We start from the raw sequence: 14,894 nt of genomic DNA on the forward strand, positions 1-14,894 counted from the left end.
CGGATCTTCTGCGAGTCAAAACCGAGTGCGCGCATCCTCCGGGAGAACTTCTCGCGCTCTGAGAGGACGCAGGTGTCGCGCGCGCGTGTGCGGAGTATCATTTAGAGAGGTAACTTTCAAAACGGTCCCGTTTTCTTTGACATACTTTGGCTTTGCCTTAATCCTGTGGATTTTGACTTTTAAGCTGTTTCCATGACTTTCGTGTTATAAAGCAGATGTAAACGTTCAAAACAAACAGATGAAGTAAATCAGAGCAATAGCACGTTGAATGATTTTCTTTTTTAATTGAAATGGACGATATGCTGGCTTGCTTCTGAGTGTTACAGCACATCATTTTTTAAAAAGCCATGCCTCGGCCAGGCAAAAACTCCTACAGTGACCAGAAGCCTCCGTACTCGTACATCTCTCTGACTGCCATGGCCATCCAGAGCTCCTCGGAGAAGATGCTCCCCCTCAGCGACATCTACAAATTCATCATGGACCGCTTCCCGTATTACCGTGAGAACACTCAGCGCTGGCAGAACTCACTCCGGCACAACCTTTCCTTCAACGACTGCTTCATCAAGATCCCCCGGCGCCCCGACCAACCGGGCAAGGGCAGCTTCTGGGCCTTGCACCCAGACTGTGGAGACATGTTCGAGAACGGCAGCTTCCTCCGCCGCCGCAAGCGGTTCAAGCTCCTGCGGGTGGAGCATTCGGCTTGCAAGAGTGGCCCCGTGCTGCACTCCTACCACTCTCACCATTCCCAGCACCCCTTGCATCAATCCCACCACCATTCAAGCAAGCTGGGCGTGGGACATCCGGAGTACCTGGGCACCATGGGCCGCCTCTCTCACTTCCAGAGCTACACGCTTGGCGGCGGGCAGAGCGGCGGCTTCAAGCACCCGTTCGCCATCGAGAGCCTGATTGGCAGAGACTATAAAGGAGTGATGGCCAGTGGTTTGCCCATTGCGTCGGTCATGCATCACCTCGGCTATCCCGTGCCCGTGGGCGGCATGGTCAACTCCGTGTGGCCGCACGTTGGCATGCTGTCCGAGCCGGTGTCGTCAGACTACCCACCGTTCAGTGTGGCGGTGAAGGGGCTGTACCATCACCACCCGGGAACCCAGAGCATGCCCGCCGTGCCAGTGCCCATCAAACCCACGCCAACCCTGGGCACGGTCCCCTCCTTGACTGGCATGACGCCGGGAGTAACGCAGCTGTGCCCGAGAAGCGCATCACTGATGGAGAGAGACGCAACAACTCTTGTTGAGGAAAAAAGCGGGTCTCTCCATCATGCTCTCCTGCAGTCCTGAGCCCAAAAAAAAGGACCGGTGGCGGTGGGTACGTAGAGCATGCTTTTGGGGACGGCTGTGGACTGATTTGAGATGCCGAGCCTGTTCCAGAAGATCTGCCACTGTCCTTTTAAAAAGTGTTAAATAAGCTTTTATGGCTGTGTATTTCAGACTATAGTTTATGTTTTGCAGAATGCAGGTTGTCATATTCGGCTCTGCGCTTTTCTGCTTTGTTGAATGATGAGGTATGTGTACATGTTTGAACTTCTTTTAAAAACTGTGTACTGTACAAAGGACTGCATAAACTGGTATGAGGAAAAACATGTATCTGATGTACATTTTTTTAAACATGTAAAAATGAAGCCTTATAAACATTAAAGATACACAGACTGTAAAATGAATTTAAAAATTGTGTGTTTGCACACGACTATGGCTTGCATGCTTGAATGACACTGGTAAAACAGTGAAGAGGATTTCTGTCTGAGAGAGAGTCGTGAAAAAACCCAAAGTGAATTTTGCTGTGTAAAATAGAAAATACATTTATGTTCAAATCTTCTTATATATTACCGTAAATGTTATACATGTAAATATGTGTAGAATATAATCGATTTCAGCTTTTGAATTGCACTAACACGACATCTAAATATTTTATGAAAATGAAACAATCAAATAGACAATTATAGTGACCAAAAGCAGGCCTGGTTTAAGTGTGCTGTTTTAAGGTGGCATGTGAGTTTCGAAAAACAGTATAATTGTATAAGATTTGTAAATGAAGTATTTTTAGAGTAAAATCACACTTCAATCCAGTTTCTGTGCAGTGGAATGTCTTTTTTTTCTATGTGACTTTTTCTCATTTGTTTACATCTGTTAGTTCTCCAAGCTGTATTTACTCTTATATATATACAGTATATTTATAAATATTTACTCTTATATATGTAAAATTAAAGACATATATGCAACGCATATGTGTAAGGTAGTAGCTAATAGATAACATTCTTTAAAATATACTTAAATTAATGTATCTGGAAATTCATTTTGTTTAATACAATACAATATTTTTGATATTATTTAGTACAATATGCGCTTTCACAGAATATTTACAATATCGTGTTCCACTTTGTGAATTCTTTCACCAAATCCATATTTTGAACGGTGAATCCTGACAGACAGTGGCTGAACATCCACAAGCATAAAGAGCTTAATAGTAATGGATTCGCTTCCTCGCCATTTTGGAACATTAAGACAATTGTTGCTCCAAGGCACAGAGACGAAAGAGTCTGTTTGTCAAACTACAGAAAGCATGGTGCCGTCCAGCAGAGGAGCATTTTCCTCATAATCCATCCTGACGTTGAGTGTTGCATGTCTGATCTTCTTTTGGAGTCAATTCATTCTCTGAGATCAGTTTTTTTTTAATGCAACTTTCTAATTTGGCCATTTTAGGAGATCTACAAGTGCACTGTAAAAAATGATATGATCAATAAGTTATGACAACATATGTTTTAACATTGCTTTAACTCATCAAAATAATTCAAACTTTTTTTTATAAGTTATACAATCAATTTAATATAATTTAAGTTGAAATGACTTAAACATCCAAGTTGATTGTACTTCAAAATTTAAGGCAGCAGTTTGTGTACAGTAAAGAAGACCTAACCTGATATTAAAAAGTAAAGCATATGCAGAATTTTTTTTTTGCATAAAAATGTTCAGCGCAATATTTCCTGCATTTAAAGTATCAAACATTAATCTAAAATTAATATGTGCTGGAGATTTTTAGAGAACAAAAAAATGAAATCAAATATGAACTTTCAAGAAGCAAACATTGGTTTTGTGTACAAGCAAAATTCAATTTCAGTCTGTTCATGTAAACGTGGCCTGTTTTTTGATTGCCTGATAGAAGTGACACTTTCTTAATATTTTGATAATATTATATTTCATGAAAATGACATTGATACACTGACCACGAATTGGGGTGACCATATATTTTCTTTGCCGAAAGGTTATTCTATGTGTGTGTGTGTCTGGGATGCTGTGCTTCACATAAAGCGCCGGAGGAGACGGCCGCATGACTTCAAAAGCAGCCGTTTGATAAAGTTGTTTTGTCCTGCTCGTCTTGACATAAATTTCACCTTTGAAGTTGAGAAGCTGGTCCTCTTCACAACACAAAAGCTGCCAGTTGGGAGGCCATTTAGAGTGTCACTGTTTAGCATGGCAAAGGCTCTTTTATACGTCTTCATACGCGCGCTGCAGCACACACTCACACCAGGAGTGAGCTGAACCTGCCCTCTGAACAAATAAGATGCACAAGTGGCAGCCTGATGTGAAAACTACACCCACATCATATCTAGTCACTGAAAATGATCCGTCTCTCTTTCTTGCACTTGCTTTCCTCTCTCTTCATTACTCTCAGGATTCATTACAGTCTGACGGTTGACATCTGAATTTCTTGGCATCTTAAAAGACATCAAATTCATCTTTTACCATAAGCAGCAGTGTAAATTTCAAACAAAATGGGACATTTTGCATATGTAAGCGCCTGTTGAAAATCTAACACGCCAAGTGATTCAGTGCACAAGAAAATCCTCCCGTTTAAAGCAAATATGTGACCATTTCTTATCGCAATTATGACTGCGCTATGACTTTTCGATGAGAAAGATATGCAGATTTTTTTCCAACATTTGAGTCTTTAATATGGATTATATGGAAAGGATGATGAATAGGAATGAGGTCATCGTGAAGTTGCTGGTCTGCGGCTTGTTGAGGAGCAGAATTTGATATGAGGTATTATTGTTAATTACTCTGACTTCAACAGGGGTGGAGGTGACACATTCATGCCCGTCTTAATGACTGCAAAGACCCAGCCTTCATAATGAACCGTTTAATTCATGAAGCTACTCGCCACCATGAACCCCGGCAACCGCACAGCAACTTAGTGCAACTGTATAATTCTTTATAAATGATAGAATTCTGGCTGCAAATCAAGTGTGGATTGATAATATTATAATTGATACATTTTCTTAATTCCTCATAACACATAATTGAACTGACAGATTCAGTGTTTAATCTGTCTGTCTCTTTTTTTTTTACTGTTAAGTTGCTTTAGTGTGAAGGCTGTTTGTTCATATTTAGACATAGTGACGGAGAACGCTCAACAACAGATAACACACGCCGTTAAATTTACACTGTTTGGAGTCAGGAAGATTAAAAATAAATCAGCAAAAAATGATCAAAAGGGACAGTAAGGACCAGTGTTGAGGGTAATGTATTACAAGTTACGTAATCAGATTACTTTTTTGAAGTAACAAGTACAAGTAACATGTTACTTTTATGTTTTCAACAAAATATCTGAGTCACTTTTTCATATAAGTTACGCAAGCTTTTTTTCCTCCCAGTTTTTTATTGACTGACAGCTCTTCTGTCTTCATGTTGAGAGAAATTGTGCAGAGGCGTTGTGTGTGTAAACATAATGGTTATTGTAGTTCTGCTAATGTGAACATGCATTTACTCAGTATTCAGTATTCCTCAAAATGAATAAAAGCAGTGAAATGCAAACTCCGAATATTATGCGAAGCTGTAAATTATAAATATGTTAAAATACACAAATATACTTTATGTATTTAATCTCACTTTATTAATCATTGTCTTTGCTGCTGACCCTCGATAATCCAATTCAACCATACTAACAAGCAAAATTGTTTTTTATCTTTTTTATTGCTGAAGTCCAGCTCAGGTGAGAAAGGGTTACTCAAAAGTAACGTAATTACTTTCCATGAAAAGTAACTGAGTATTGCAATTAGTTACTTTTTCAGGGAGTAACCCAATATTGTAACGCCAACCCCAACATTGGTAAAGACATTTATAATGTTACAAAATATCTGAACTTTATTCATCAAAGAATCTTGCATCTTTCGTATAAAAATATGTCATGGTTTCCACAAAAATATTAAGCGGCACAACTGTTTTCAATAAGAAATGTATCTTGCACCAAATCAGCATAAGGATCCTGTGACACTGAAGACTGGAGTAATCCCATGCTAACAGGAAACGTTCTCAGAACTTTGGCTAATGTTTTGCAAGGTTCTCTCAAAGTTATGAAAATACGTTCTTCTAGTAAAATTAATAGAATGTTTGTACGCAGTCTTTAATAACATTATCAAAACGTTAGCACAAAAACGTTATTTATACATAGTTCATGACAAGTTTTGTTGCACGTTTGTCCAACGTTTTTTACTTACAACTCGTTTTAAAAATGTTCAGCATTTAAAAAGCTATACGCTCCCACAATGTTTTTAAAATGTTAAAATGGAACGTTCCCTTAATATTTTGTTGGCCTTCGCATAAACACGGAAAAAATATTTTTAAACCATTTACAAAAAAATGGAAATTTGTAACATTCTGAGAACATTTAAAAATAATGTTTTCATTACTTAATGGAAATGTTATCATAGAACATATTTGTCATGGCTGCTAAAAATTCAATTTGACACACACGTACCACATGTGGACCGGATCTGGGCCGACACTATGTTGCTGTCTGGGCAAATTACTTTTTAAAATAATATTTTTTTCAAATTGTAATAATTCACAATATTAGGCCTACTGTTCATCAAATAAATGCAGCCTTGTTGAGCATAAGTGACATTTCAAAACCATAAAAAAAAAAAAAAATTCTAAATCTTTCAAATTTCAACATGTTTACTTTTATTATATTGACCATCTTGAAAACGTTTTACTATGCCTTCATCCTTTATTTTTGGTCCTTTTCAGACACCTTTATGTATAGATTTACTTGCTTTTTTTTATCATTTTCATTTTTAGAATTATTATTATTTATATTATAGTGAGCATAATAAATTGTCTTTAAAAGTATTTCTGTCATGACAACTCTCGGAGTGTTTGACATGATAATGGATATGACAATGTTGATATGTTTGGTCTTGGTGGAATAGATCTGCTAAGCTGCTGCTGCTGTTGGTTATTGCTGCTGCTGCAGAGCAAGTACATGATTTGCTACTGCCATTAAATACACAACACACTGCTGTGAGCAAGTAAGACATGCTGCAGCTGTACTATATAGACCTTATGCGCCAGAAACACAAGGGCACAGCCATCTTTAGAATATTATCTTTGAACTTCCGTTTTTGCGATCGTTCTGTATATTTCTATGGCATCGCTGTTGAGGAGTAATTAGCTGGTAAAGTGGATTTACTTCTTGTAAAGTTAACGAAAGTTATCGTGAGGATTGTAATGTTTAAAGCAGATGTCTTAACAAATGTCATTAGACCGGGAAGATTTTAAACGAGCCGTTCATTCATAAATACGCAAAATCACTGTGAAAATACAGACTGGAAGACAAAAGACAAGGAGCGCAGCGCTGAAAAGGGGAAGGGCTACATAAGATCTATAGCGTACATGAATTACCCGTAGCAGATCTATACAGGTGGAGCTGGGGAAGGTGGAGGGTTTCTGAATGCGCGCTGCACTGCTAAGGCAAATGCTACCGATGTATTTGAAGATTGAGCACGCGAGCTCATTGGCACAGCAGGAACCAATCAGCTGTGCCCTATAGATAATGATGTGATTACGAGCATAAAGGTTGAGGACCTAGCCTGTGCCGTCTAGAGTTTCAAGACAGAACTTTGTATTTATTGTGTTTTTCCCCCTCAAATTTTAACCATCCCTTAGTTTGAGACATCATTATACTGCAACCAACAACATTACTACTAATTTAGTTTTAAAGGGGTCATCGGATGCAAAATTCACTTTTATATGGTGTTTGCATAGAAATGTGTCTATGTGTCTTTGTGGACACAACCACCATACAATAAAAAAAAAATCCATTCACTCTTTTTTTTTATCCTCAAAAAGTCTAAACACTCTCAATAACCAAGCCGTTTGGATTTTCTGAGCAATATGATGTCATATTGCTCATGCTCCGCCCACGTCCGCTGACGGACTGTCCCGTATTAGCATATTTCCGCCCTCGGCCATTTGCATACTGTCCGCCAAGGCTGCACTTTTCGTGTCTTGTGTGACGCCCCATGGAAGAGATGGGTGGGGTGAGCAGTTGCTCATTATCATTTAAAGAGACATGCGCCGAAACGGGTCGCTGTGAAAAGAGCTAAAGGTAAAAAGGGTGATGTTTTACACAACCATTGAGGAAGTATATTGCAAACTTTACATGAAGACCCTAAAGAATCATACCAACTTGTGGAAAATGGGCATCCAATGACCCCTGTAACACAAGAGCTTGAATGCAAACATCAAACTGACACGTTGACAGCAACGAAATAGTAAAAATGACAGGTATTCAGATTTAGAAACAATGAAAATTCTTCTAAACATTCTGCATGAATGTTGAACATTATTGGTAGACTGATTAAAACTGAGTTCTTCAAGTATCTGGAAGTGATCTTAAAGACATTATACAGTAGTTTCTTGTTCTGTAGCTTTTAATTCATGGCAGCTCTCAGGTGCTGGAGCTCAATGAAATCACATTGATTTGTTCTTTCAGGGCTGAGCTTCATTACTTGGCATGTGCCTTCTGCCTTTCCCCTTCAACACACCTCGAGCCATAAGTCACCGACTCATAATAAAAAGCTCATCTGCCATGCATTAACAAAAGATGAGTAGAGGTCACCAGAGCTGTAGCGCTGATCACTAAATCTCTCTCTTTCTTAGTGATTCACGAAAGAAAAGACAGCCACGTTCGGACTGCCCTCTGGGCTAATTGAAATGGTTGGAGGTTGTCCTTTTAACAAGGATTGTTAGATGCAGCCAAGTCCCAGTGTTAATGGTGCTCAATATAGCAGATTGTCTGGGGCTTGACTACTTCCTCTGATTACTTCCATGAATTCTGAAGCCATAGTGTCAGTGTTTTTCAGGCCTTTATGAAGTTTTGAAAGTTTTTCACAACTTTCAGCTGTCCTAAAAAACTGTATAGGGGAGACAGGACTAGTTGTCTTACTACAGTAATGAAAAATGTTTTTTTTTTTTTACTACAGTAAATATTTTTTAAAGGGGACATATCATGAAAATCAGACTTTTTCCGTGTTTAAGAGCTATAATCGGGTCCCCGGTGCATCTACCAACCCAGAAATGTAAAAAGTGTAGCAGCAGCTCATTTGCATTTAAAGGGATGCACTCAAAAACGGAATCACCCAAAAAGGGGCAAATTTGACAAGCTATAATAAATGATTTGGGGTATTTTGAGCTGAAATTTAATAGACACATTCTGGGGACACCATGTTTTTAAATGATTTTTTATTATTATTGCTTTTTTTTATTAATTAAGTTATTATTATTAATTCTGTATAGACACGCACAATATATTCCATTAAACAACCTATGAATGGCCTTTAAACAATATATGAAAAGCAATTATGAAACACACACACACACACACACACACACACACACACACACACACACACATATTCTGAACAAAAACTACTTTAATTAATAAGCTGAAAATTATAAAGTTATTAATAAATCATATTTTATAACATTTAAACCATCCCTGGCCTGACATTTATGAAAAATATCTTTAAGCACATCTGCCTTCAATTTTTCCCTGACTTTGTGTCTAAATGTATCTCAGTGTGGTTTTTATTATTTTGATTTATCAACAGCTACAGCAAAAATATAATGATATTATAATTTTGTTACCTTTTACAAAAAAAAATAAAAACTTAAAAGAGTTTTAAACTAAATGTTTGAAAGCACAAAAAACACTGCTAGAAAACATACATTTAAGAACTTAACTTGGACTTTTGTCTCAAAACCTCATAGTTCCTGATATAAACCTTGTGACAACTTGCCCCATTCTCCCTTGACTGGTTGCAGTGTGATGTTCAAGTTTACCATTTGTAATAAGTAAAACCTGAAAAAACTCCTTTTGGGAAGACAACAAAGTAAATATTTTTTCTTTATTTGTGAAAGGACAATTTATTTGTTGCAGTACTTAAATATATAACTAGCTGCCAGTAGACGTCTATGTAATGTCCCCGTTTTTATAGCTAAGTGAACGTGCTTATGTGTGTGTTTGTGTGTGTGTGTCCATGCGTGCAGTCTCATTTTTTAAGCCAGTGTCTGATGAGTGTTCAGAGATGCACACACTGCTCATTTAGAGTTAATTGGCTGTTGACAGCAGTTAAAGGAAAGGTCCTGTGCTGCCTCCCTGCACATTTATCTTTCTATTAGAGCAGGCACTTGGGTTTTTATTGGACTAATTAGGACTCTCTTTCTATCTGCTTAACACTGGCCCTACAACATGTGCACTCCTGCAACGTGTGTGTTTGTGTGTGAGAGAGGAAAAGAAAGTTCACACACTGTACACCTTTGTAATAATCATCTCAATTAGTCAAACACTTTGTAAAGATCGCAGTCAGAGTGCTTGAGGAAGTCAAAGCTGAGATGTGATACAGAAACTCACACTCGCCCTCTTGTGTTCAGAGATTGTATTCACTTGATGAATAAGGGCAAATTGTCACATTGATGTTGGGGCAGTTTGTCACATCTTGTTTGTTTTACTGTGTAGTTTTACCTGAAAAGCCATGAAATAACATATAATACATAATACAATACAATATTATCCAATAAGAGTGGAGTAGCCTATGAAAGAAATGATTGGAATCATTCATCGGTGAGTGAATATTTGAATGTGACAGACATCTAATGAATAAACCAGTGTTCTTATTGTTAACTAAAACGTTTACAAATCTGAGGTTCAAGAAAAAAGAATAAAACTGAAACAAAAATAAAGCTAAATAGAAAAAAAAGCTGAAAATATATTTTAAAAAAGCTAGTAAATACTGTACTATACTTCTTACGGAACAGAGATAAAATCAAGAGTTGTTTATTTATTTAATAAAGATGAGCTACAGGTAATGCAGGTGATTAATTGCGGACAGATATGGTAGTTTGGTGTCCAGCCTCTTCCTCAAGGTGCTGGAAGATCTGGGTGAGTCTCACGGTATGTGGTAAGGAGGGCTGGATCTATGTCATCCCTGGAGACCCATGAATGTTCTTCTGGAAATGAAGGGTGAATTCTGTAGTGCAAATGGTAACTTTAACTGGTAGGTGACTGGGAGGTGATCTGACAGGTGATGGTGAAAGGGCCAACGTATCTGGGACTCAATTTCTTGCAGGGCAGGTGCATTTTGATGTCACGGGTAGAAAGCCAAACCTTCTGTCCCTGTTGGAATGTTGGTGTTTCGTCTCTCCAGACTTCCGCTTGGGTTCTTTGTCTGCACACTGCTCTCTGCAGATGGTGATGTGCAGCGTCCCAGACCCTCTCACTCTCTCGGAACCAATGATCGACTGATGGGACATCAGGTGGTTCCCCAGACCATGGGAACAGTGGAGGCTGGTAGCTGAGTACGCACTTGAAGGGATTTAGTCCAGTGATGGTGGCTGGCTGACAAATAGAGTTCTGCCTGTATTAGGCCCAGCCTAGGAATTGGTTCCAAGAGTTCTGGTGGCCATGGCAAAAGGTTCTCAGGAAGTGCCCAATCTCCTAGATCTTCCTCTCATCTTGCCCGTTCAACTGAGGATGGTAACCTGACGAGAGACTTACGGTCACACCTAGGAGTTTAAAAAGGCCTTCCATACCTGGGAAATGAACTGTGGATTCCTCTGTCTGATACAATGTCTTCTGGGATTCGATAGTACATGGATAAACAAGAGTTCAGCTGTGACCTGAATTTGACGGTCATCTTGTTGAGACCTCTGTAGTTAATACTGTAGTTAATACAAAAAAGATTTCCATCCTTTTTTGCCACTAAGAAGAAGCCTCTTCTATGTACTCCTCCATCGCCTCCTGTTCTGGAAGTGATTTAGGGAAGATTTTGTCATGGGGCACTGGCTCACCCAGATAATGTTGATGGTACAGTCCCATGGCCAGTGTGGAGGCAACAGCGACGATTTTTTGGGACAGAACACGTCACTGAAAGGGGCATAGCAGACTGGAATATCCACAGATTGCTGTTCCACAGGGCTGTCAATGGACATCGAGTTCCCCGGAAGTGGCTGTACTGGTCTAGGAAGATGACGGAAACATCCTGGGACACAGCTATCGCCTCATTTCAGGACTCCAGTGGTCCAGGATAGGTCTGGGTCGTGTTGCACTAGCCACGGGTGCCTTAATATAATACCAGTGGTGGAATTCTCCAGAACCATAAAGGGGATTGACTCACTGTAAAAAAAACTAAGTTTGCAACTTTTGAGTTGCAACTTTTGCAGTTTGCAACTAGAGGGGTCCAACTGTTTATCTCTACATGGTTTCTGCAGATGGGTTTTCCGGTTATCGACTGAACTTGGTAATGGGTTTCAGTGTGCCTTTTCTTGAGGTTAAGGTGGCAGCAGAGGCTCCCAGAGATGAAGTTTCTGGCTGACCCAGGATCATGTGTGCCTTGATAACCAATCACATTACAACCTTGACATCATTGAATTTCATTCAGAGATGTTTGACAGTCAATCACTGTTTGCGGATACCATAGAAATGAATGAGAAGTGCCGTAAACTGAATCATAGCTGTTAAGCAATTGTCTGTGACTTCTCTTATAAACAGCATTTTTTTCAGTGTAAACTCTAAAAATAGATAAATCCAAAATGAATGATTAAGCGCAAACATGTTGAAGATTAGCCGATGGGCAGATGATTCATTAAATGATTAGCCGTTTCCCCCCAAAAACTATTTTTTCAGCGTAGTGAAGCCTCTCCTCCACTGACATCCATTAAAAAAAAAAAAAAAAATTCTTCCCTGTGTACCGCAGCGTCAGAAGGCATTACGCTTTTTTGGCAAACCCTGTGGCTTTGTGGACATGGTGATGTGAGGAAAAAAAATTCAATGCTTTTGTGTTCTCTCACAGAAGTCTCTCGGGTTAATGCAAACACTTAACTAGCAAATGCAAACTTTCTTAGGGGAACGCAACATGTTTGCGATATCAATAAACCAGATCATTTTTGGTCATGACGTCAGTACATCATAGAATTTCTTAATTGCTCAAACTAATACTTGCTAATTTAGAACTACAAACTGGGATCTATTACAGTCAAAATGACACTTTGGATCTCTGGACACTTGGGACTGCAAATATGGAGCATGCTTCTTTGAGTGTTTGTGTCTCACAGTGGCAGTAGCTGACAGAGAGGTTTGATGACAATTCCCAGCACCACTCCTCTGCCCAATCCTGAGGCCTTATCCAGCACCTTCAGTCTGAGGGCCAGATCTCCCAGAATGCCCTGCTGCTCCTCTGGTTCCTGAAAGAAGAAGTCTTCATTGAACACAGGGTTGCGGCAGTTCCTGATGATGGCGCTGTGTTGCCTCTGCAGCTTGCCTGGGGTGAGGCTTAGGGTCAAGCTGCAGGTCAAAGGCCGAGGGTCACCAGGATCTCTCAAGCCTTCAACCGAGACTACGCGGATGCGAATTGTCATAGAGCACCTGGCCGCACTGGACCTGAAGGCGGAAATGCGCACACGGCCTCTCTGAGGAAGAGGAAGCACGTGTTCCTGATGGAAGCGTTCCTGGCAGTGCAGCATGTCCAATGGGAACTGGATGGGCGGGGCTAGTTTGGTGCAACGGGACGTTTGAATAACTTTAGCATGGTGATGCACTTTTGACGTGGACTTTTTGTCAGGAGTGGAGTGAACTTTATTTTTCTCATTTTTAGAGGCTTGAATATCTTCCTGAACTGGATCTTCAGACAATGACTGTTTGCTGGTGAAATCCTCTCTTCTGATTGGTGGAGGAGTGGAATAAGGGGAGGAGTCAGCAGAGGGCGTGTCACTCTCAGTGCTGGCCGCTTTCAGCACTGCTCTACAGGAAAATTTGGGTGTTCTGATGGTCATCCGTTCTAGTGTGTAACTGGTAAGTGTCGAATGGAACAAAGACTCTTTGCGACGCGTGTTCGGACTCTCGAATAAACCGTACTCGTAGCATTTCAGCGAATATGGAATGGGTTTGAGTTTGTTCAAGGCTGCTGTAGATTTGTTTAGACTCGCTCTCAGTGGCTGGGCAGTACCAGGTCTTGACAATGATGTTTTTGCTGAGCTGAGAACTTTTTTTTCTTCGTTCAGACATTGCACAATTTTTTCTGCGTCTGCCACGAGGCTGTGCTTGGTCAGCTTGGGCGGCAGAAAAAAGTCAGGAATTTGATCAGGTGTGAGGACGTTGCAGTGCAGTTTATTGAGGATGCTGGTCTTGGCTGAAATCTCCTCTTTATGTTTGCTGATGAGATGATTAATCTGCATCGGAAGACTTTCTGCTCCCGCCTGTACTTTCTGAAGGATCCACATTGTGATTGATAATGCTGGGGGGGGAACAGTTTTAAAAAGTTAACACACGTTTAATACTATTTAACGTGTATTAACTAACGCACTATACACTATACACTTATACTAAGTTTATTTGGTAACACTATGGAATACAGTTCTGTCATTAATGAATAATTAAATAGGAAGAAATGAGTAATGCACTATTAACATTTTAGTAACTACTATTAACTAACAAGAATTAGTAAGTAATAGCGCTCGGTTGAATGCGGTAATTCACTAGTACAGTAGCTAACCAATAACCACTATACCTCTCAGAGAACTTCTAAGAACTACTAGGTTCATAATTAACATCAATAATGCATAATGTAATTAATTCTAAAGTGAAGGTAATGGTTATCCTCTAGTAATGACTCAAGTATTACCAAATCCTTCAGAAGGACTTACTAATGATTTGGATCAGTATTCTAAAGTTAAAAGCATGATTACTATCTAATATTGACTGAAGTTATTGTATAGCTTTTGAGGGTTTTGTAAGGTTTTAAAAAGTAATGACTTGTCAGTTTCAGAAGGAACTACTAATTATTTTGATCAGTATTCTAAAGTGAAGGTCATTGTAACCCATTTACCATGGTAACCAATCAATTTTCAGACACACTTGCACTATTTGTACTACTAAATGATATAAAATACAGTAGTTCAAATACATGAATAAGGATGCACCTATTATAGAAAATGTGAATCAACAATATTGTCATCACATTTTACACCAACATGACCATTTCTATAATCCTCATTTGAACAAATATCTTTTATCTTGTGCAAATTATTATAACCAGCTTAACTTATAAAATTGAGTTAAGTTTTGCATTTTCCTTTATAAGTCACATACTAAAACAAACCTAAGAAACATTTATATGTGCCAACAGTAATAGTAATGTATTTATATTGAGAAAGACCAGATCATTATATTGAATTTAATACAAGTATTGTTACAGTTGCCCCCATTAAAGGAGTTAAATGCAATTAACTCTAGAAAAAAAAAGAAAAGAAAAGAAAAAAAGAAAAGAAAAGAAAAGAAAATTCTATTAAGTCAATGTATCTCAAATAAGAAAGCCTAAAATTATTGAAAAGTAGTGATAGTTTTAATACATGTTATTTTTACTGAATATTTTTATGGTAGCAATTCTTTTTAACCACTCATTAATTCTTTTGATTGTTCTTGACTTATCAGTTGATAAATACAGTCTTTATATTACAGTATTTACAGTATTTTAATACAAATGTATTATTCATTTTAAAGCAAATTAAGCATAGATTATTTTGAATGATACATGTTTACTAAAA

General features: G+C 38.7%; 2 protein-coding genes across 2 annotated transcripts; one reads left to right on the forward strand and one right to left on the reverse strand.

Moving 5' to 3' along the window:
• Positions 1–347: 347 nt before the first annotated feature.
• Positions 348–1,295, forward strand: foxb2 (forkhead box B2; the record flags this gene model as incomplete). The annotated part of the gene is made up of 1 exon (XM_084389453.1): positions 348–1,295. The coding sequence occupies one exon, from the start codon at positions 348–350 to the stop codon at positions 1,293–1,295; it is 948 nt and encodes a 315-aa protein (XP_084245579.1).
• Positions 1,296–12,401: 11,106 nt separating this feature from the next.
• Positions 12,402–13,571, reverse strand: LOC311278864 (C2 calcium-dependent domain-containing protein 4C; the record flags this gene model as incomplete). The annotated part of the gene is made up of 1 exon (XM_084389953.1): positions 12,402–13,571. The coding sequence occupies one exon, from the start codon at positions 13,569–13,571 to the stop codon at positions 12,402–12,404; it is 1,170 nt and encodes a 389-aa protein (XP_084246079.1).
• Positions 13,572–14,894: the final 1,323 nt, after the last annotated feature.

The sequence above is a fragment of the Rutilus rutilus genome (genome assembly GCF_951802725.1).
Source record: "Rutilus rutilus genome assembly, chromosome: 19".
NCBI classification, from domain to species: Eukaryota; Metazoa; Chordata; class Actinopteri; order Cypriniformes; family Leuciscidae; genus Rutilus; species Rutilus rutilus.